Raw genomic sequence first — 22069 nt, 5'->3', positions numbered from 1 at the left:
CCGGAGAGCGGCCGGGCCGGGGCGGCAGGGCCGGGGCCGCGCAGGGCGGGCGCGCGGGGCCCGCGGTCATGGAGGGGCCCCCGGGGGCCCGCAGCCCGGGAGCCCCCGCGGGCCGAGGCGCGCGCGGCCCGGGCCAGCAGCCGGGGGCGCCGGGGCCGGGGCGCCGCGGTGGCCGCCGGTGATGGACCGCGCCGGGGACGCGCAGGACTCGCCGCCGCAGGTCAGTGCCCCGCGCCCGGCCCGCGCGCGGAGCCCCTGCCCGCGCGCCCGCGGCCCCCTGCCTGGTCGCGCCGGTGCGTGGCGCGCGCGTGTGCGCGGCTCTGTGTGTGCGGGCGTGTGAGTGTGCGCGCGGGTGTGTGTGCGTGAGCGCGGCGGGGACGGCTGGACCAGGGGCCGAGCACCCGGCGGGGCTGGGAGGCGCCGCCGCCCGCAGGACCCACGCACAGCCCGGCGCTGGCCGCCCGCAGGACCACGCACAGCCCGGCGCTGGCCGCCCGCAGGACCCACGCACAGCCCGCGCTGGCCGCCCGCCTGGGCCGCCGCGTCGGAGCCGCGGGTGTCGGCTGCCTCGAACAATCGCTTCGCTGGGCGCTGCCCGGCTCTGCCCTCCCCGCGGGCCCCTCTCCAGCCCCAGCAGGTGGCTCTCCCGTGGCCCGAGCAGGAGTCGGGCCAGCACCGGACACTCGCCTCTCGGGCGCGCATCCCCGGCTCCGAGGCTGCCGGCACTGGCAAGTTAACTCTCTTCAGGGGACCAGAGACCCGCAGCTCCGCGGGGACTGCCGGGCTGGGAGGAGGCAGGTGATGGAGGGTCCGGGGTACCTCCAGGAGGGGCATGAGCTGGGCCGCAGCAGCTCCCCGGCTCCCTCCCTCTGGCTCAGGCCTGAGGTGGGAGTGAACAAGTTGAGAAAGGGGGCTGCAGTCAGGAGGAAGCACAGGGTCTCACGGTGCCAGGAGAGGGGCTGACAGCCTCGCCCCAGGCCACTGAGCCAAGGGCTGCCTTTCACAACGGTGCGTGCTCGCACACAGGACACGCATGCACACACACTTGCACACAGCACACACTGACCCCCGCACTGGTGAGCCACGTCAGCCGTGCACTGTCCCGCGGGGTTCTTGCGCAGAGGCTGGTGCTAGGGGTCTTGGGATCTTCAGTGCACGGGCGGGGGCCCTCTGTGTTAGGGTTCCCTGCATGGGTGCAAGTCGGGGACCCTGAGCTCGCTCTGTGTGGCAGACGTGGCTTAAAGGGACTGGGGAGGGGGTGCCTGTGCATGCCCCCGGGACACACTCTGAGCCGGGACGGGCAGCCAGGGCTCCCTCCATGCCTGGCATCTGGCATGGGACCGGCACTCTCGGGCTTTCGGATGTCTGTCACCTGCACCTCCTGCTCCCTGATTCTGCTCCGGGACACACAGGTGCAGAATGCCCCTCGTCCCTCCCCTCAGTCACCTTCCCAGCCCCAGTGTCAAGTCCCTCCAGGTGAATGAAGCCCCCCGAAGACCCTCAGGGAAGTCTCCTTCTGCCCCGTGCATACGTGGCATCCCCCAAGGGCCTCACTGCCTGAACTTTCCAAGCTCTGCTCCCTTCCAGGGGAGCGAGGGGCGGGAGGGAGGCAGGGAGCTCTCTGGGGTTGGAGCACAGGTCTCCATGGTACAGGAGTAGAGCGACTGGTCCGCCTGTTTCTGAGCCCCGTCTACAGGGTTTGGCGTATGCCTGGAGTTCAGGCCCATGGGCAGCTCCCATGGTGCTGGGCAGAATGTGTCACCTGTGCCCCGGTGGAACTGGCCTCACTGGTGCTCCTGAAGCCAGGCTGGGCACAGGGCTCTGGTGGCAGCCCCCGTCCAGGGACTCGATTGAGCCTGTGACTCAGACCTAGGCCCTACAGGAAGACCCTGGCGTGACTCAGACCTCTAGAATAAGTTGGCTTTTCCCAGTGTGGCATTTGGGGTCAGCGACGCTGGTCGCCCTGTGTGCCGGCAGCCCGGGCTCGAGGAGTTGGGGCAGCGGGGCTCAGTTGGGCTGGACGTGAGGGCTGCACCAGCCAGGAGCTTCCCAGCAGGGCCAGACAGAGGCCGCAGAGCAGCTGAGATGGTGACACTGGGGTCCAATGGCTATTCGGAAGGCCCTGGAGCCCCACGTGGGGTGGGGTCCATCCTGAGGTCCTTGGTGAAGCAGCGGAGATTCTTGAGGAGGGTGTATCTGATCCCGATGAGCTAGGGAGGGGGGCTCACAGGGAGTCCCGTTCTAGGTCCCTCCATCCATCCCCGCAGACCCACACTGGGGAGCCCAGCCTGGAGAACGTGCGAATGACTTGCCTCCTGCACCCCAGGCCTCCAGACAGTCTCGGGGCCTTGCAGAGGAGCACAGAGTGTGCTCGGCTGCAGGCATGCGGGCTCCCTCGTAAGTTGGGGAGAAGCCCTCAGCTCTGGTTTCCTCCAGGCCCAGGAAGCAGGGGCCCGGTGTCTGGCGCTCAGTGATCACTGGTTCCAGGCCAGCTCTCCGTGTGCCATGTCCTCCTGGAGTCAGGGTGGTGCTAGAATCAGGGGAGCGGTCGCCTGGCTTCCTCCGCTCCTGCCACCATGCCCCACACTCTGTGTGGTCATCTCTCTGTCTGCTCGCGGCTGCCCGGGCCCCGGACCTGCCTTCCTCAGCACAGTCCTGAGGCCCCTCAGGGAACGTGTCCATGTTTAATGAGCGGCCCGTGCCCTTGCCACAGTTCATGGGGTGGTCCAGAGAAGCAGGAGGCTCCCACGCGTCCGGAGCCGGGCAGCAGACAGGCCGGGCTTACACAGGCCCCTGTTCTCTGGTGCAGCCCAGGACCGGTGTCCCAGGCACACGGCCAATGCTGGACATAGAACCCTCCGATAATAATCCACAATCAGGGTTTCTATTTGCTTCAGGAGGGTTATGTGGGTTGCTGGTTTAGCTTTTTTTTTTTTTTTTTTGCAGCCACAGCAAATTTACTTTTCTAATGAGGTCCAGCTCCAGCCAATATTAAAATGAGCCTGTGCTTCCTGGGTACGCTGGCTGGCAGTGAGGTGGACAGCCTTCAGCCAAGGGCCTGCAGGAATCAGGCCCTCGCCACCACACAGCCCCCAGGTGGAGAACCTGTGTGGCCCCATGTGATCTTCCCACATGCAGGTCCTTGGGTCCTGCTGTCATTGACAGAGCCCAGTGGCGGGGTGGGGAGAGAGAGGAAGCAGTAGTCACCCGGATCCAGGAGGCTGAGACCGTGTGGGACCTGGCTGTAGACAGGAGACCTGGCATCGCTGCCGGCCCCTTCTCCGACGAGTGTCCACCGCCTCCTTTACTGGCTGCTGGAGCAAGTCGGTGTGTCTCCCAGCCCCGCTCTCAGCTGTATACTCCCGCCCGCTGCAGCTCCCCTGCCCCGTGGCAGCCCCTCGGCCAGGTCAGCCACAGGAGCACAGACCCAGAAGGTTCTGTGGGCTGGAGACCAGAGGTGTCGCCACCATCTGTGTTACAGAGCTGGCCAGCAGTGAGGAGATCCTGGGGGATTTTTGTTTGGTGTTTGGGTTGGTTTTGTTTGCTTGTTTGGGGGCCACGCTTGGCAGTGCTCAAGGGTTACTCCTGGCTTTGCACTCAGAGTTACTCCTGGCAGTGCTGGGGGACCATCCCAGGGGATGCTGGGAATCGAACCCAGGTCAATCACATGTAACACAAGTGCCCTCCCCTCTGTACTCTCACTCTGGCCCCAGAAATTCTTGCTGCTTACCGCTAGGGCCCCCGGAATCATGTATGGGGACTCTGCAGCACTGTAGGACTGTCCTCCCGTTGCTGATCGATTTGATCGATTTGCTCGAACGGGCCCAGTAACGTCTCCATTGTGAGACTTTGTTGTTACTGTGTTTGGCATATCCAGTATGTCACAGGTAGCTTGCCAGGCTTTGCCAGGTGGGCGAGATACTCTCGGTAGCTTGCCGGGCTCTCTGAGAGGGTCGAGAGGGTCGGAGGAATCTAGGAGAGGGTCGGAGGAAGCTAGGGTCAGCCAGGTCCTGCATGCAAGGCAAATGCCCTACCCACTGTGCCATTGTTCCAGCCCAAGTGGACAATGACAACACATTAATATCTAAATAGCAACCTATTTTCTTTCTAATTAATTGTTTTTGGCTTATTTTTTGTTTGGAGGCCATACCTGGTAATGCTCAGGGACTACTCCCGGCTTAGTGCTCACAGGATAGCCTGATGGTGCTCTGGAGACCGAATCCGGGTTTCCTGTCTGCAAAATCTGTACCTGGCCCTTGAAGCTTCTCACCAGCCCCCATAAGCATTCTTATTATAAATGATGATTCCTATTTCTGCCGTAGTGGCCCAGGAAACATTCCTCCCCTTCTCACCAGTTTGCAGCTGAAAATGAGTCAAAAATCACTTCTTTCCCTCTCTCCTCTCTTCTCGCTCTCCCTCTCTCCCTTCCTCCCCCACTCCTGAATTTGGCTGTGTGATCTTGGGGAAGGACTGAACCTCTCTGGGCCTCGGCTCTGCCCTCTCCAAAACAGGACAAGAGCGTGTGTGTGAGTTGCTGTGAGTCACTGTTAATCAGTGTTCCCTGTTCATTTATTTCACCAGCCACAGAGCTGGTGCTGATGGAGCGGGGCCTGTGTGCCCATCACGCGGCCAGGGGCAGGGGTGTTTGCGATCAGCCTTCGCTCACATCTGGCTCCCCAAGCCTCCGTTTTTTTGCCTGGGGTGGGAGTGTGGCCGTCCCTCAACCTGCTTGCCCCTGAGATGAGATCACGGACGAGGAACGACCCTCTGAGTGAGCGGTGCCTGCCTTGGGCTGGCATGGCAGAGGGAGAGACACGGGAACTCTGCTTGGCTCCGTTCTCAGCAAGGAGCAATTCCTTGGGCCTCCTTGCTGGGTGCAGGTGGAGCAGGACGTGTGGGCGGGACCGGGGCTCCCCTGCCTCCCGATGGAGGGCCAGGAGGCCACCGTGAGCCCAGCAGGGCACCCTGGAGGGGGCAGGAATGCAGGTCAGGTCCTGGCTGGTGTCACTGTGCTGGAGCCCACGGGACCGCCCAACCCTGGCTGTGCCCCTGCGGACCCAGGTTCCACCCCAGCACCGCAGGGTCCCCCGCACTGCCCAGAGCCTTGGTCACTGCGGAGTGCGGTGAGAGCAAGGCAACCAGATCTGATCTTGGGAGCAGTGTGAGCCAAAGTGCCGTCCCCCAGCGCTCTCTGCAGACACGGCCTGGGGCAGGACCTCGGGCTGCCACCCATGCCAGCATCACCCGAAGCCACTTCTCCTGTCAGGCCACACAGCCCCGCTGCCCATCGGAGGGCCCAGGCTGGGATGGGCCTTCTCTGCCCTCCCAGCGGGCAGCCTGAAGGCTGGACCCCGACTCTCCTCAGACCGCCCAGGCCCACGCCAGCAGCACCCTGGAGGGTCAGGATGTCCCCAGCAGGGGCGGGCAGGCCCTGGGCTGGGCTGACGGACGCCTCCCGGGTGCTGTATTTCCTCTCCCGTCAGAGGTTCCCGAGTCAAGCTGAAGCACGGCGCGCCTAACTCATCACTTGTCGATATTAACGTCTTCTCCCTCCCGTAAATCTCTCTCTGAGGACGGTGCCAGCTGCTCTCGGCTGCACCCCTCCCCAGGCCAGGGCCTGAGACACAGACTGCCATATGCGCACATGTGCACCCTCATGTGTGTCTACGTGTGTGCTAGTGGATGCACGTGCGTCATTACATGTGTTTACATGTGTGTATGGATACACCCTCACTTGTGTGTTTGCGTGTGTGCAAGTGTGTACACACGCTCACATCTGTGCTTACACGCACATACATGCATGAACAAACCCTCACACCGGGGTCTTCACCTGCATGCATTTGTGTGTGTGTGTGTGTGAGTGTGTGTGTGTGTGCGTGCGCGTGTGCCCTTACATCCACCTACGTGTTTGCCTGTGGGCGTATGCGCACACGCACCCTCACACCTGCATATCCACATGCCGCCTCTGTGCTCTCCTGTTGGGGGCATTCTCATGTTTGCTGGTGTGTGGGCCTCATCCACATGCTCAGGTTCCCATGCACTGTGCTCGCATGTCTGTGTGCCAGTCACGTGTCCACACGTGTGGTGCCTGGACTCCTCTGCTGCTCCTAGGGGCCCCTGGGTACCCCTGAGCTGTGCTTCGGGGGCTGTTCAGCGAGGGGGCCTCAGGGGCCAGCAGGGGGCCTCCCAGCTCCTGGAGAGCTCACACAGGTGTGTCTACCCTGCAGCAGGGAAGCCTACTCACCCCTGCCTGCGCACCTCCCTGCTCACCCCTCCCTGCTCACCCCTGCCTGCTCACCCCTGCCTGCTCACCCCTGCCTGCGCACCTCCCTGCTCACCCCTGCCTGCTCCCCTCCCTGCTCACCCCTGCCTGCTCACCCTCCCTACTCACCCCTGCCTGCTCACCCCTGCCTGCTCACCCCTGCCTGCTCACCCCTCCCTGCTCACCCCTGCCTGCTCACCCTCCCTACTCACCCCTGCCTGCTCACCCTCCCTACTCACCCCTGCCTGTTCACCCCTCCCTACTCACCTCTGCCTATTCACCCCTGCCTGCTCACCCTCCCTACTCACCCCTGCCTGCTCACCCCTCCCTACTCACCCCTGCCTGTTCACCCTCCCTACTCACCCCTGCCTGCTCACCCCTCCTTAGTCACCCCTCCCTTGCCTGCTCACCCCTCCCTGCTCACCCCTGCCTGCTCACCCTCCCTACTCACCCCTGCCTGCTCACCCTCCCTACTCACCCCTGCCTGTTCACCCCTCCCTACTCACCTCTGCCTATTCACCCCTGCCTGCTCCCCTCCCTACTCACCCCTGCCTGTTCACCCTCCCTACTCACCCCTGCCTGTTCACCCTCCCTACTCACCCCTGCCTGCTCACCCTCCCTACTCACCCCTGCCTGCTCACCCCTCCCTACTCACCCCTGCCTGCTCACCCTCCCTACTCACCCCTGCCTGCTCACCCCTCCTTAGTCACCCCTCCCTGCCTGCTCACCCCTCCCTACTCACCCATCCTTGTGTGCTCACCTCTCTCCACTTACCCCTCCCTACTCATCCCTTCCTGTCTGCTCTCCCTTCCCTGCCCTCCGACTTCTCCCTACCTATTGGCCACTCCCTACCAGCTCACCCTCCCCTGCGGTGTCTGAGCCCTTGAGACAGTCAGTGTCTCTGCAGAGCTTCTTAACAGCCATTTTAAAAATGACACGTCATGGGGCAGCATAGTGCACAAGGTTCTTGTTCTGTGTGAAGCTGATGGGGGTCTGCACTAGACTCCCCTTCTGGTATCCACAGCCCTACCAGGAGCGATACCTGGGCACAGAGGCAGGAGCACGCCCTGAGCATCATCTTGACAGGGGCCCAAAACAGAACCATGCCACACAACTGGACTGTGTAAATGCTTTTGTTCCTCTGGCCACCCCCCTGCCCCCAGCCCCCTACCATCCCTCCTGACTCAGGACCAGCCCCTCAGTCAGCCTCATGGCCTGGCCTTCCTGCAGGCCCCAGCCAGCCAGTCAGGGCTGCTCCAACAGGACGAGTCCACACCAGTGCAGTTGAGGCTGTGAGCTGCCCCTGTCCTGATGGGCCCTAAGACCAGGCCGGGGAGCTAAGAGCAGCCACCAGGGTCCTCCCTAGGCAGCCTGCCGGGCCCCAAGAGGGACCCCTGGCCAGTCCTATAGAGGAACACCCTGTGACAAACCCCCACCCTTAGAAGTCTACTCCTGGGGAGTCAGGCCTCCTCACCCCAGCCCCTGTGTGTGCGCCCCTCACCCTGCATTTGCTATTCCTGCACCAGACTGCATGTGGGGTGGGGGACGCCGAGGTGGGGGGCAGTGGACTGGGGGATCAGGCAAGGTGCAGGCAGCTGCACAGTGCCCCAAGGCCGTGCAGTTCTGCCCAGAGCAGCACAGCACTGCTGGTGGCAACGGGGGCGGGGGGCACCCTGAACCTGGCCCTGTCCGAGGCTGGGAGGCCGCACCCCCACAGGGCTGAGCAGGAGAGGGAGCAGGAGCCAGGACCCCCTGAGCTGTCCCTGAGGACGCCGCTTTGCTCTGACGCAGAGTCCTAAGCAGGAGGGACAGAGCGCAGACGCAGCTCCAGGCCAGGGGACAGACTCTGAGCCCTGGGTTGTGTCCACAGGGCTCTACCGTCCCCCCTCCCCCCGCCAGGACCATGAAGAGGGGAGCGGATAGGCCGCTGCTGGAGGACAGTGCAGTCACCTTGGCTGTGCCACGTGGACGCCAGGCCACAGGAGGACTGTCCAGGTCCACACTGCAGATGGGGAAACTAAGGCCCAGAGCTCCCTGCACCTGTGGGTGTGGAGCAGGAAGGCGACAGCACTGCACCCGCCACCTGGTGCAGGCAGGGTCCAGCTTTGCGCTCTGTGGCAGAGGACACCCGATGGCAGAGGGACAGAGTAGAGCCCAGTTGGACCACTGCAGCCCCTACCAGGCAGCTGGGGAAAATGACAACCTGGCCAGGTGCCCATGCCCATGCGGGCCTCTGTCCTCACTTCCACTTTACAGGCAGGGAGACACCAGGGCACTGACCGAGCCTCTCCCCATGGCCCCTGTGTGGGCCTGCAAGGGGTCACATGGCACCAGGCAGAGGACCCGCTGACCCCAGTGGAGATCCTATGAGGACCCGGTTCCCTGCACGCAAGGTTGGGGTTGGGGGGAGTGTCGGGATCTGAAGACAGGCCCCGGATTCAGAGCCTCAGAAACCAGGAACAGCATGTCACTCACAGTCCCCCGTGGACACTGGCCAGCACTCGGGACCAAACCCCACGCTCAGCTCTGACCAGCTCACCCTCCCAAACCCATTTCTGAGAAACTCAAAGGGAAGGGAGAGGATGGAGCCCAGAGCAGCACCAGGCTGCATGTCCCGCTGCTGCTGGGCTGAGAGACACGCGTGAAAGGCCCCTTTGTGCCAGCTGCCCGGCATGCATCCCGCCTCCTGCCCAAGCCGAGAGCGGGCACCAGCCGGGCGAGATAGGAGAGCCCAGCCCCACTTCCGGCCAGAGTCCCAGGAGTGCCAGCAGGCATGGACAGCGTGCCTGCCCGCAGGGCCTGGGTCCGAGCTGTCCCTGAGCAGCTGGGTGGACAGGGACAGGCCAGAGCAAGGGGCAGGTGAGGCAGGGAGCTGCGGTGTGGGCGTTGAGGGCACACTGGGTATTGGGGCCCAACAGAGTCCAGTGCGACCAGGAGTGGACACTGACTCCATCCCCTGGACCTCCCCACCCCTTCTGTCCCCCTCAGCCTGTGAGCCTCAGCGTCCCGCCTCGTGCCAGCAGGACTTCCATGCCTCCTGCTGTGACCTGGGGCTGGGGACCCACGGGAGACTGACCGGCCTTCAGAGAGACGAGGTCTGCGGGCCTGTGTGGGGCTGGCATGCCCAGGCGGGGCACTTCACCTGCCCGGTTATGGCCCGGGAAGCAGAGGGGCTGGCTGGAGGCTGCTTGCTGAGGGTGCTGGGGGTGTGGCACGGACAGAGCTGAGCCGGGGGATGGGGCCACGCAAGGGGCCACGCTGCTGGGCTCGGAGGGGGAGTAACTGCGGGGGGACCGCACAGGGTCCACGCTGCTGGAGCTGGGTGGCAGCAACTGGCCCGGCTCGGCAGCCTGGCAGGGTCTAACCGGAGTGGCCGTGGACAGCAGAAGCAATACAGGCCCGGGCTCCCCTGGGCAGACTTGGCCTCCTCAGAGGGGCATCTGGCCGGGGAGCCCGGGCAGCTTCGCTGCACGATCTGCCTCCCACCCCCCAGGGGCGCTCCTGCCAGGCTGGAGGCGCCCGCCCCCACCCCCGCCGGGCTCAGGCTCCCACAGGACAGAGGCTGCTTGTTCCCGCCTGCTGCTCGCCCTCCCCTCCCGGCCTCCCTCCTGCAGGCTGAGAGCTGCAGTTCTCTGGGAAGAGAGGTGGGGCAGTCGCCCTGGGCCTGCCGTGCTGGCTCCCCTTGCAGCCCATCTCCCCTGAGCAAAGGCGGGGCCACCGGGCACTGCGTCGGCAGGGTGGGGCTGCTCCCTGCAGGCTGGCCCCCCCCCGGTGAATCAGGCATGGCCTGTGGTGTCAGCCTGCCTCCTGGTCCCCCACACCTTTGGCCCCCCTTCCCCTTAGCCTACAGCCCTAGCAATCTCTACACCCACAACCCTGCCCTACTCGACTCTGACCTCCGTTCCCTATGCCCACCTCCCTGCCCTGCTCACCCATACCCTCCACACCCCTCTCCACTCACCTCTGCCCTCCACACCCTGGCCTGGCTCACTCCTGCCCCATACCTCCCTGCCCCATTCACCTCTACTCTAAACACACCATCGCACTACACACACCCCTGCCCCCCTCACCTCTGCCCCACGCCCCTGCTCCACTCACCTCTGCCCACACCTTCCTGCCTCACTCACCTCTGCCCCCTCACCTCTGCCACATACCCCTGCCCCACTCACCTCTGCGACACTCACCCCTGCTCCACTCACCTCTGCCCTCCACACCCTTGCCTGGCTCACCCTTGCCCCATACCTCCCTGCCCCATTCACCTCTGCTCTAAACACACCATCCCACTACACACACCCCTGCCCCCCTCACCTCTGCCCCACGCCCCTACTCCACTCATCTCTGCCCACACCTTCCTGCCTCACTCACCGCTGCCCACACATCCCTGTCCCACTCACCTCTGCCCCACTCACCTCTGCCACATACCCCTGCCCCACTCACCTCTGTGACACTCACCCCTGCTCCACTCACCTCTGCCTTCCACACCCTTGCCTGGCTCACCCTTGCCCCATACCTCCCTGCCCCATTCACCTCTGTTCTAAACACACCATTGCACTACACACACCCCTGCCCCCCTCATCTCTGCCCCACGCCCCTGCTCCACTCACCTCTGCCTACATCTTCCTGCCTCACTCAGCTCTGCCTCACATACCTCTGCCTCACTCACCTCTGCCCACTCACCTCTGCCCCACTCACCTCTGCCACATACCCCTGCCCCACTCACCTCTGCGACACTCACCCCTGCTCCACTCACCTCTGCCCTCCACACCCTGGCCTGGCTCACCCCTGCCCCATACCTCCCTGCCCCATTCACCTCTGCTCCAGACACCCCATCCCACCACACACACCCCTGCCCCCCTCACCTCTGCCCCACGCCCCTGCTCCACTCACCTCTGCCCACACCTTCCTGCCTCACTCACCTCTGCCCCACTCACCTCTGCCACATACCCCTGCCCCACTCACCTCTGCGACACTCACCCCTGCTCCACTCACCTCTGCCCTCCACACCCTGGCCTGGCTCACCCCTGCCCCATACCTCCCTGCCCCATTCACCTCTGCTCCAGACACCCCATCCCACCACACACACCCCTGCCCCCCTCACCTCTGCCCCACACCCCTGCTCCACTCACCTCTGCCCACACCTTCCTGCCTCACTCAGTTCTGCCCCACATACCTCTGCCTCACTCACCTCTGCCCACGCAGCCCTGTCCCACTCACCTCTGCCCCTCTCACCTCTGCCACACTCTCCTGCCGCACTCACCTCTGCCACATACCCCTGGCCCACTCACCTCTGCCACACTCTCCGCCCCACTCACCTCTGCCCACACACCCCGCTCACCTCTGCATTGCTCTCATCTCCCCCACAGCACCCCCTGCTGGCCAGCTGGCTGCCTCCGGGGCTGGGGCTCTGCACTGCTTCTTAACTGCCGGGTAATTAGCTCCGAGCTGCTCGTATGCTTATAATAGCCTCCATTAAAGTTATGGGGTTTTCAAGCATAATGGCTTCCAGAGTAATTAATGCACAACTGGGTTTATTGCTAAGTTTATTTTTAGAGCTTTTTGCCCTCAACCCCCCCTTTCATGTATGTTTTGTCCAGAATGCCAGGAGGGATCAGAACGTAGCCTGACCCAGCTGGGGGCACCCCTCTGGAGCCGACACCCCAGGTGGGGATGGGTGTGGGGAGGAGGGTGTCCTGGGTTCGGCGCCAGCGCTGGAGCCTGGAGTCCCCCCCCTGCGCCTGAGAGGGTGGACTTGCCCACACCCACTGGGGATGGCCATGCGCACACCTTCCTAAGGGATTGGACATGGGATGGACAGGCCACGCCCACCTGCCCCCCTCCGCTGAGCCTGCTTTAGATGAGGGGCTGAGGCTGCCCCCAGGAGCTTCGCACAGGTCAGCCTCCCTGTCCTGGCAGGCAAGCCTGAGATCCCCCGGGGAGCTTGGCCGAGGCTGTCTCTGGGCTGTGTCCCCCTGGGTCCCACTCTACTTCCCAAGGGGACACACCGGCTTGGGCCCTTGACACTGGACCCAGGGATAGTTCCTAGGGTGTTCAGCAACCATGTGACCAGGGAAATGGGAGGGAGGCCCAGGATGGTGGCAGAGTGTGGAGGACATGGGCCCCATCCTGTCCGTGTCCCACAGAATCTTTGACTCACAGAAGGGGCACTGGATCGTTTCCTGCCAGGCCTAACATAGAGCTGTTCGTTTGCCCTCATCCAATGCAGCTAGCACCTCCATCCAGCCATCCAGGTGGCAGAAGGATGACTGGGCTCCATCTCAGGAGTGACCACCCGCGTCTGTTCCAAGACGTGCCGGGCTCTGTCTACATGGCAGGTGCTGCCCACGTCATCCTGAGTCTGTGCCAGACACTGTGTATACAGCAGGCACTGCCCAAAGGCCTCTGGCTGGTGCATCTAAATCTTTGCCGTGTCCTGCTGGTTCTGGGACAGCAGCACTGTGACTGTGTGGACAGCTGGGGCGGTTCAGATGCAGGGCCCAGGGGGACAAAGGCAGGGCCCAGGGGGACAGAGGAGGCAGAGGCAGGAGCAGAGGCAGGACCCAGGGGACAGAGATGCCGCAGGAGGCAGCTGGCCGGCAGCAGCCCTTGCAGCGTGTCCCCCAGGCCCCTGCCAGCCCCTGCCCCCCATGCTCTCTTGCAGGTGCTCTCCTCACCCGGCTCCTGACCGCCCTCCACAGCCCCGCACCCCGCCGGCCCTGCAGACCTGCTTCGGCAATGGGTGGGTTGTGAGCGCGCGGGCCTGCTGGCCGTCCTCGGCTCCCCGGCCCCCCCGGCTGGCCGGCGTGGCCCATTTCTGTTCTTTTCTCCCCTGTGCTGCCGCGGGCCCGGCCCCCCTCTCCCGACCTGCTGCTGCTCAGGGAATGAGGAGCTGTGGGCCCAGCCAGCTGTGGAGATGCCGAAGAGACGGGACATCCTGGCCGTCGTCCTCATCGTCCTCCCCTGGACACTGCTCATCACCGTGTGGCACCAGAGCACCATCGCGCCACTGCTGGCTGGACACAGGGGTGAGCCCTGCCTACCTGGTCCTCCTTGTCACCCACGGCAGGGTGGGAGGAGCCCTGGGGAATGATGCAGGCTTCGGGAGATGGCCTGTGCTGCTGCGGTGACAGAAGGCACCAGGTAGACCCAGAGTCAGCAGGACACTGAACTGTCACCCCCTGGGCCTGACCTTGCCCCACTCGGGAGGGTTCAGGCAAAGCTAGAGATAGCTGGGCAGGCTGAGCGTGTCCCCAGCCGCACATGGTGCCCTGAGCACCCCTGGACACAGCCCGGAGTCACCCCAAGGGCTGCTTGGTGTGGTGAGCAGACAAAAGAAGCACAGGCCGGAGGGAAAGGAAGGTGAGAAGAGAGCTGAGGGCCTTCCTGGGGCCATGGCAGCCCAGAGCTCTGCCCTTCTCCAGACGGCCCTGGACTGTCCAGAGGCCGCCACTGCCCCGCCTAACTCCTTAGTTCCTGTCACATGGTGCCCCTCCTCCTAATCTACTCATGCACACACTGGTAGACACACAGGGACACATGTTTACACATGTACACACAGGCAGGTGCACACAATGCACACACAGGCACGCACACACGCATGCACACACAGAGATGGGCACATACGCACATGCATATAGACATAGGGAGGCACATGCTCACACACATGTATACACAGGCAGGCACACACACACATGCAGGTATACAAGTACAGGTATGCACACAGGCAGGCACATATGCTGGTACACGCACACACAGGCAGGCACAATGCTCACATATGCACACACAGACAGGCACGCACACGCACACGCACACACATACACAGGTAGGCACACACATGCATACACACATGCAGATGCACTCACATGCATACATACACATAGAAAGACACACACATGCGTACATACATGCATACACGTGCATACACAGGCATGCATACCTGCACATAAGGTGTGCAGGCACACACGTATACACCTATTCACAGGCACAATAATATGCATGTGTATGCGGAGACATATATGCATACATATAGAAATACAGGTGCACACATGCACACACAGACCCCACACCCCAGAGCCCTCATCCCCCTGCAATGTGCCGAGTTGCTATGGGGCAGGATAGTCTGGGAACCCCAGTGAGCTGGACCCCAGCATGCTACATCCAGGAAGCACAGTTGGAGGAGGCTGCTCCAGCAGTGACCTTCTGGTCTTCTCCACACCCCTCCCACTCCCCACCTCTCCTGCTAGCCACTGCTTCCAGGAAGCCCTCCTGCCTAAGGAAGTCGAAGCATCTCTGCCCAATCCAGTCTGTCGCTTGAAGCAACAGAAAGTGCCTCAGAAACTGGCATCGGGCCCTCAGCCCAGTGCAGGCCGGGATGGCCTCTGTCTCCCTGGAGCACGCCAAGAGGGACTGGACAAGTTAGGGGTGCCCACCGGGGGGGTCTCTGACCTCCCAGCGCGCACAGAGGTCAGGGGAACACTCTTGGGGAGGAAGAGCCCCGTGTGGATGGCTCAGGGAGCCCCTCCACAGGTCAGGACTGGCTCTTTCATTCTTTCCCGCTTCGGATTCCGAAGCATCCCAGAGTGCAGGACAAGTGAGCCCCGCATCCCAGGCAGCACTCATGAGCCCCCCACGTCCTGGGCGGCACCCACGAACCCCCCATGTCCTGGGAAGCACCCACAAGGCCCTGCGTCCTGGGTGGCACCCATGAGCCCACCACGTCCTGGCAAGTGCCCATAAGCCCCCGCGTCCTGGGTGGCACCCACGAGGCCCGTGTCCTGTCCCTCACCCCATCTCCAGCCTGCTTGTCCCAACCTGGTTCCCTGGCTGCCCAGCCAGAAGTAGCCATTCCAGAGCTGACAATAGTGAGGAGGGTGGGGGACAGATGGACAGTGTCCACCCACACCTTAGGGACAGGACCCTGCCGGCCCTCCTTGTGGGAGGGTGAGGCTAGAGCAGGGCTCCCCTCCCTGGAAGCCGAGAACAGATCCTCCTTTGGCTGCTGTGGTCTGTGGCACTGGCTTGCCGGCCAGTTGAGTACATTAGAGGTGCTGACCGCTGCATGTCACAGTACTTGCAGTGACTGGGGCACCCCCATGGGTACCTGAGTCAGTAAGTTACAGAGCCGGAGGTTCCCAGCCTAGGTCCAGGCCTGTCCCTGCCTCTTCCCCTCCCGTGGAGACCACAGGGCCGGTCCTGTACGCCTGTCCTTCAGACTTTCCAGACCCCAGAGGACCCTTTCTCCCCTGACCAGGACTCGGACTCCCCTTGGAGTGTCCAGGGGCCAGGTCAGGATAGTCACACGCTGACCTGCTGCCTCCAGGGAAGAAAAGGTGGCTAAGAGGCCACCTTGCATGCCACCAAAGGCCACAAGGCAGTGTGCTCTCCAAGATGGGGGGGGGCACCACAGTGAGCACCAGGTACAGTGTGTCTCAGAGGTGGCCACAAGCATGTCCAGAATGTGCAGCTGAGGAGACCCGACCCTAGGAACCCAGCAGGTCTGGGCCCCTTCCTTCTCTGTGCCAATCTCCAATACCACATTCGGGCTGGTGAGGGTGGGGGGAATGCTCTGGCAAAAGCCAGGGAGGAAACAAAGTGAACGCAGAGCTGGGACCTGCAGATGGTCCTGCCACAGGTGCAGGAGACCCTTGTCATGCCAGACCCCATCCAGCTGTGGAAAGCAGGGCTGCCATCTCTGAGGGTAGTGGAGATGGAGGTATCTGGGGACAATCCGTGGCCACGACAGGCTGCACCCCAATCAGGAGAGGGAAAAGGCTGCCTGGGGCCTCTGCAGAACTGAGGCCGGCGCGCCCCCTCCCCCATGCCCTGCCCCTGCAGGTGACGCGGGCGATCCCCGCCGCGACGTGCCCCCAGGAGCGGACCCCAGGGAGTACTGCATGTCGGACCGCGACATCGTGGAGGTGGTGCGCACCGAGTACGTGTACACACGGCCCCCGCCCTGGTCGGACACGCTGCCCACCATCCACGTGGTGACGCCCACCTACAGCCGCCCGGTGCAGAAGGCGGAGCTGACGCGCATGGCGCACACGCTCCTGCACGTGCCCAACGTCCACTGGCTGGTGGTGGAGGACGCGCCGCGCCGCACCGCGCTGACCGCGCGCCTCCTGCGCGACACGGGCCTCAACTACACGCACCTGCACGTGGAGACGCCGCGCAACTACAAGCTGCACGGGGACACGCACGACCCGCGCATCCCGCGCGGCACCATGCAGCGCAACCTGGCGCTGCGCTGGCTGCGGGAGACGTTCCCGCGCAACGCCAGCCAGCCCGGGGTCGTGTACTTCGCCGACGACGACAACACCTACAGCCTGGAGCTCTTCGAGGAGGTGGGGGCTGCGCGGGGCCGGCTGCGGGCGGGCCGAGCACGCGGGGACGGGTCCAGCAGCCGAAGCGTAGCAGCCAGGCGGGCCCCGCGCCCGGCGCTCTGGGGGTCCCTGGGCCGGCTTCAGGCCCTTCCGGCCGCCCCGGGGCCGTGGGGGGAGGGCGGGGGTGCTGACCTGCGCAGGGCCCCGCCCCCAGGGCTCCGGCCTGCGCCCTGACCCCCACCCCGCTTGCAGATGCGCAGCACCCGCAGGGTGTCCGTGTGGCCCGTGGCCTTCGTCGGCGGCCTCCGCTACGAGGCGCCGCGCGTGAACGGGGCGGGGAAGGTGGTCGGCTGGAAGACGGTGTTCGACCCGCACCGGCCCTTCGCCATCGACATGGCGGGCTTCGCCGTGAACCTGCGGCTGATCCTGCAGCGCAGCCAGGCCTACTTCAAGCTGCGGGGCGTGAAGGGCGGCTACCAGGAGAGCAGCCTGCTGCGGGAGCTGGTCACGCTCAGCGACCTGGAGCCCAAGGCCGCCAACTGCACCAAGGTGAGCGCGCAGCGGGGCGCACGGGCTCCCCGCTGCGGCCCTGCAGAGAGAGAAGCGGGCGGGGGCCCTGAGCTGCCCCCGCCCCCAGCCCTGCTCCCAGGCAGCCCCTGGGTGGTCAGCAAAGCACGGTCAGGGTACCAGTGCTCCAGAGGCCGTGCCCCACGGGGCTTATGGCCAGCACGCGCGCTCAGAGGCATGTTGGGGTGGGCGTGGGGCTGCAGGTTAGGCAGGAGGTCGGATCCCTCCGGGACCCTCTGCTCTAGGGAGAAGCTACAGGCTTGGCTGGTTAGAGGAGCCAGCTCGCGCCTGATACACAGGAGTCTACTGGGAGACTGTTACACACAGGAGCTGGAAACTGTTGCAGCAGCAAGGAGACTTCTAGAGACACTCCAGACCCCTATGAGCTGGCCTCAGCACCGTGCCCTTTCCTGGGTGTTCATTCCTGTCCCCGTGTGCCCCTCGGTTCCACTGGGCCCAGTGATCGCCAGCCACCACCCTTGGCCCTCCCTGGGCCCTGCTTGTGCCTGGCAGCTAATCCTTGTTCTCTGAGTTTTGGGTGTTTTTTTTTTTTTTAACTCATGCTCGGCAGTGCTCAGGGGCTACTCTTGGCTCTGTGTTCAGGAGTCATTCCTGGCAGTGCTCAGGGGACCATGCAGTGCTGGGGATCAAACCTGGGCAAAGCTGCAGTCCCTGTCCACTAACCCTCAGTCCCCTTGCGGGGACAAGGTTTCTCTCCTCATACCCACCCCAGCTGGATGCCACCAAGCAGCCTGGCGACCAGGCAGGGCATGAGTCCCCATGGAGAGACTCTGTTGAAACTCACGGCTCCAGGACACACGTCTGCCCAGAGCAGCAACCCTTGGGGCTCAGCCCAGCTATCCCCGCAGATTCCAGGGCCCCTGTTGCAGCCAGAGCCGTGGCGTGGGCCCAGCTGTTGCATGAGTGAACACTGAACAGTCAGCTTCACTCCCGGTGCACAGCAACCAGTAAACAGGGTAGAAGAGCCCAGAGGAGCTTGCAGGGGGAGCAGGGGGCGTCGTGTTACTGCCTGGGCTCCCAATAGATGCAGGAATTCAGGACATGGTGAGGAGGAGCAGGTCGAGGGAGGAACCAGAGATCTCCCTAGGTGGGCAGGAAGCACACAGGGAGATGCCCATGGGCCGTGTCTCTGCGCACTCAGATCCTGGTGTGGCACACGCGGACAGAAAAGCCCATGCTGGTGAACGAGGGCAGAAAGGGCTTCACAGACATCACCGTGGAGATCTGAGCAGGTACAGCCAGGAGGGCTGGGACGGGGTAGTGTGGGAGGGCGGGGCTACTCTGTGGTGGATGGGGCCAGTGTAAGGGGCGGGGCTACTCTGTGGTGGGCGGAGCCGGGTGGGAAAGAGGGGCTACTTTGTGGTGGGCGGGGCTGGAGTGGAAGAAAGGGCCACCCCGGTGAGGACGGGGCTGGACAGGGCCAGGCAGCAAGGGCAGAGTGGGATGGGCCTGGCCAGGGCCAGTGCCCAGATAGCCACAGAAGACATCGGCTGTTTTTCTTTTTCCAAGCCTTAGGAGCGCCTCCTGGCTAGGTGCTCAAACCGTACAATTCCGGCTCCAACCCGGGCACCCACATGCAAGCCTTGCGCTCAGTCCTTGGAGTCACCTCCCCTCACTGCCTTTAGGGGGAGAGGGAGCTGAGCACGGAAGCCAACGCCCACTACTTGGCCAGCTGGGAAGACCCCCTTCCAGACCCCTCCTTGAGGAGCACTGAGGTGTACATGCTCGCGGTCCTTCCTCCCAGGCCTGCTCCGTCAGGCTGGGGTCCAGGGTGCGCTGCATCACCATCTAGAGCGAGGGTTGTCTCAGTCGTGACCTGTAGCCAGCGTGAGACCCCAGCCCCGACTGGCCCCCACTGCTCCCTCCTTTCTTTGATGTAAAATGGCTGAGAGCAAGTCTTGTATAGTCAGTGTTAGTGTTTTTTTTCCTCACTGAGTTTATTTTTGAGCTACACTTAGTGGTGTTCAGGAACTGCTCCTGGTTCAGTGCTCTGGGATTGAACCCAGGCTGCCTACATGCACTCAAGCACTTAGAACTACTTCCCCAACCCACTGTTTTTGTTGTTGTTTTGGTTTTTGGCTTTTGGGCCATACTCAGCACTGCTCCGGATCCCTCTTGATGGGCTTGGGGGACTATATGCAATGCCAGGGATCGAACCAGGATTGGCCGTGTGCAAGGCGTGCACCCTCCCTGCCATATTATCTCTCTGCCTCCCTTCTCCCCCCCACCCCCCACCCCACTAAGTTGTTAAGCTTTTGTGTTGGATGCCAGGATTCCATCCAGGGTCTCACACTCACTGCATCACCCCCGACCACGTGTTTCCACTTTTCTCTGAGTCCCTGGAGCCCTCACTAGAAGCTGGTCCAGGATGTGCATGTTGCCGAGCTAGAAAGGGCACCTGAGCTGCTTGGCACAGGGGGATCAGAACGGCCCAGACTTTCTCTGCTCACACTTCCTCTGCTTCACCACACAAAGCTTGCACAGTTGATTCAGTCTGGGAGACTGGTGTGTGAGCCTCACGGCAGGTCTGCATGCCAGCTTTTTGCATTTAGGAAACAAACAAACAAAACACAGTGTCTGGCGTGAGGTCTACAATTATATGGTGAGACCTGGGTCCACTCCTTACCTGTCCAGTATCTGTGCCCACTGCCTGCCAGGGCCACACTGGCCCACACTGGCTTGTTCTGTCTCTGACATTAACATTAGCAGCTAAAGGGTTGGGTGCTGCCGGGAGGCAGGGTGCTACTGGCACCTGCCACCCCCACCCCCATGAGGGACCTCCAGGACCAAAGTATGTGGCTCAAGCGTGACAGCACATGCCTAGGCCCTGAGGCTGACCCCCCCCCCCCCCAGCACTGTCAGGTGTGGCCCCAGAAGAGAATGAGGGACACCACTGGGGCGTGGCCTGACCACCCACTCGCTCTGCCTTCCCACAGGAGCCTCCCTCAGACCCTGCTCCTGGCCTCACAGTCTGCTCTATTCTGGGAGCCTCCCAGCTCCACTTCCTGCACACAAGGCCCCAGAGCACTGCTGGGTGTGGGCCCTGTCGAAAATAAAATGAAATAAAAATTAAGAGGTCCCAGAGAAAGCCCAGCCTGATGCCAGGACAGAGACTAGGACTCAAGCAGAGACGCCGTCCGCGGGAAGAGATCCTGCTGGCCCGGCCCGCCGTGCTGGGTGATGCCGCCTCTGTCTGTGGGTGACAGACTGCAGGGGCCGGAAGACCAGGCTGGCACCCTCCCACACAGGACACCAGGCCAGGGCATTTGAGGGAGCAGAGGGCACGGCCCCTCTGCGGGCGTCGGGCACACCCAGTGAGCTTCCCCAGCTGACCTGGGTCCTGCATCCAGAGCAGAATCTGGCTGGCCCTGACCCGCCTTGACCCAGGGCGCAGTCTTGCAGGAGCCCCAGGCCCTGGTGGGAGTGATCCCCTTCTCGGCGCACACCCCAAAAGCGTGTTCCTTGCTTGGGGAAGAGGGAAGCAGGAGCTGATCTCACCCCCCCCCCCCCGGGGGCTCCTGGAAACGCAGACCAGAGGGAGCTCGCGTGGGCCAGGAAGGGGCAGAGGCGGGGGTGTGGGGCGAGCCTACGATCCTGCCTGCCTTGGGAGGTGCTGGATGCGCGCCGGGTTAGGGGCCGGACTCGGGCACCGCACACCGCACAGAAATCATCTTTCCAGCTGCAAAACCGGGCGGCGCTTGTCCCGCTGCGCTCCCTGGTGGCTGATCGCTGCGTCCGCAGTCGGAAGCACAATTTCTCTCCTGGTGGACAGGCCACGGCAGCAGACTTCCGTTAAAACGGCCGCTCACCGCCCCTGCACCTCCTCACCAGGGCTGAGCCCATCCAGGGGCCAAGACCAGCCCAGAGACCCACCGTTCCTGCCTGCGGGAGATGGGAGCCTGGAATGGGCGCCCCCTCTCCATGGGACTCCCGCATAGCAGCCTGGATGCAGCCCACACACGGGGCTGCATGCAGGAAACGCACCCAGGGGTGCTGTCTCCCCGTTGTTTTTATTTGGGGGGCGCCCGTGCTAGTTCAGTTTTCCCCTAACTCCCTTAGCTGCATGAGTATTTATTTATAACTAGGGCCCGCGGCAGCTCGGCCGCCCGCTGGGTTAGGGCTTGGTCCCGACTCCGCCCGGGGCACCTGTCCTGTTCCCTCGCAGGGTGAGGCCGGGGCCTGGGCGTGGGCAGGTCAGGGGCCAGCAGGTCAGTTTTAACTGTATTTAATTTGTTTTGGAGATTAAAAGTCGGATATGGTTTTAACAGCCCTAACCCCCCTTCTGTCTGACTTCTTCACTGCCCACAGCACTGCCCGCCCGACCTCGCCGCATCTACCACTGTCCCAGGCAGAGGGCGCAGGACAGCCCCTCTGGCCCCTGCAGGGGTCAAGTGATGATGAAGGGGAATCAGTGTGGCCACAGGGGGCCCTGTCTGGCTGTGGGGGCCCCGTGTGGCCGTGGAGGGAGTGGCCGTGGGGCCCCGTGTGGCCAAGCACAGCGACTAGGCGCAGTCAAGGGTCTCTTGTGGGGGCGCCTCTAGGGGTTCCTGACATCTGTGGGAGCAGAAGGCTGGGAAAGGTGGGAGGTAGGCAGGACCCCCAATAGGAGCACTGATGCTTAGCAGGAGTCCGCTGGGGACCGTCCTGCCCGGGGGTCAGGGGGTGTGCACAGGGCTGGTGAGGGGTGGGCATGAGGGTGTCTGAGGACTTCGGTTGGGGAGTCACACCTTGAAAAAGAAGTGTCTATTCCAGGAAGATGGGCACCCCTGAGAGTCCCCAGGAACAGAACTGCCCCTGCAGGCCCTAAAACCTCCAGACCTGGAAACCCCCCAGACCTGGAAAACCCTCTAGGCCCAGAACCGCCTCCAGGCCCAGAACCCCCTCTAGGACCAGAACCATC

At 63.3% G+C, this 22069-nt stretch overlaps 1 protein-coding gene across 2 annotated transcripts; it reads left to right on the top strand.

Annotated features, from left to right (window-relative positions):
* Window positions 1-20: 20 nt before the first annotated feature.
* On the top strand, window positions 21-18397 carry B3GAT1 (beta-1,3-glucuronyltransferase 1). Of its 2 annotated transcripts, XM_056116649.1 has the most exons (6): window positions 21-220; window positions 12921-12998; window positions 13138-13284; window positions 16094-16602; window positions 16834-17130; window positions 18311-18397. In XM_056116649.1, exons 2-6 carry the CDS (start codon window positions 12995-12997, stop codon window positions 18395-18397), a joined length of 1044 nt encoding a protein of 347 aa, XP_055972624.1. In that variant the 5' UTR covers window positions 21-220; window positions 12921-12994. The 2 variants fall into 2 exon arrangements, with proteins under 2 accessions (XP_055972624.1, XP_055973368.1); XM_056117393.1 differs by lacking the exon at window positions 12921-12998.
* The last annotated feature ends 3672 nt before the right edge of the window (window positions 18398-22069 follow it).

The sequence above is a fragment of the Sorex fumeus genome, unplaced genomic scaffold (genome assembly GCF_029834395.1).
Source record: "Sorex fumeus unplaced genomic scaffold, SorFum_2.1 ptg000001l, whole genome shotgun sequence".
NCBI lineage: Eukaryota > Metazoa > Chordata > Mammalia > Eulipotyphla > Soricidae > Sorex > Sorex fumeus.
Note: the sequence above shows the minus strand (reverse complement) of the source record. Positions and strands in the feature narration are given on the sequence as shown.

Excerpts from the sequence above, each read along its gene's own strand:
- B3GAT1 (XM_056116649.1), top strand. Across the intron at positions 16,603-16,833 it reads GCCTGGAGCTCTTCGAGGAG|ATGCGCAGCACCCGCAGGGT; the intron begins GTGGGGGCTGCG and ends CCCCGCTTGCAG. Across the intron at positions 17,131-18,310 it reads AGGCCGCCAACTGCACCAAG|ATCCTGGTGTGGCACACGCG; the intron begins GTGAGCGCGCAG and ends CTGCGCACTCAG.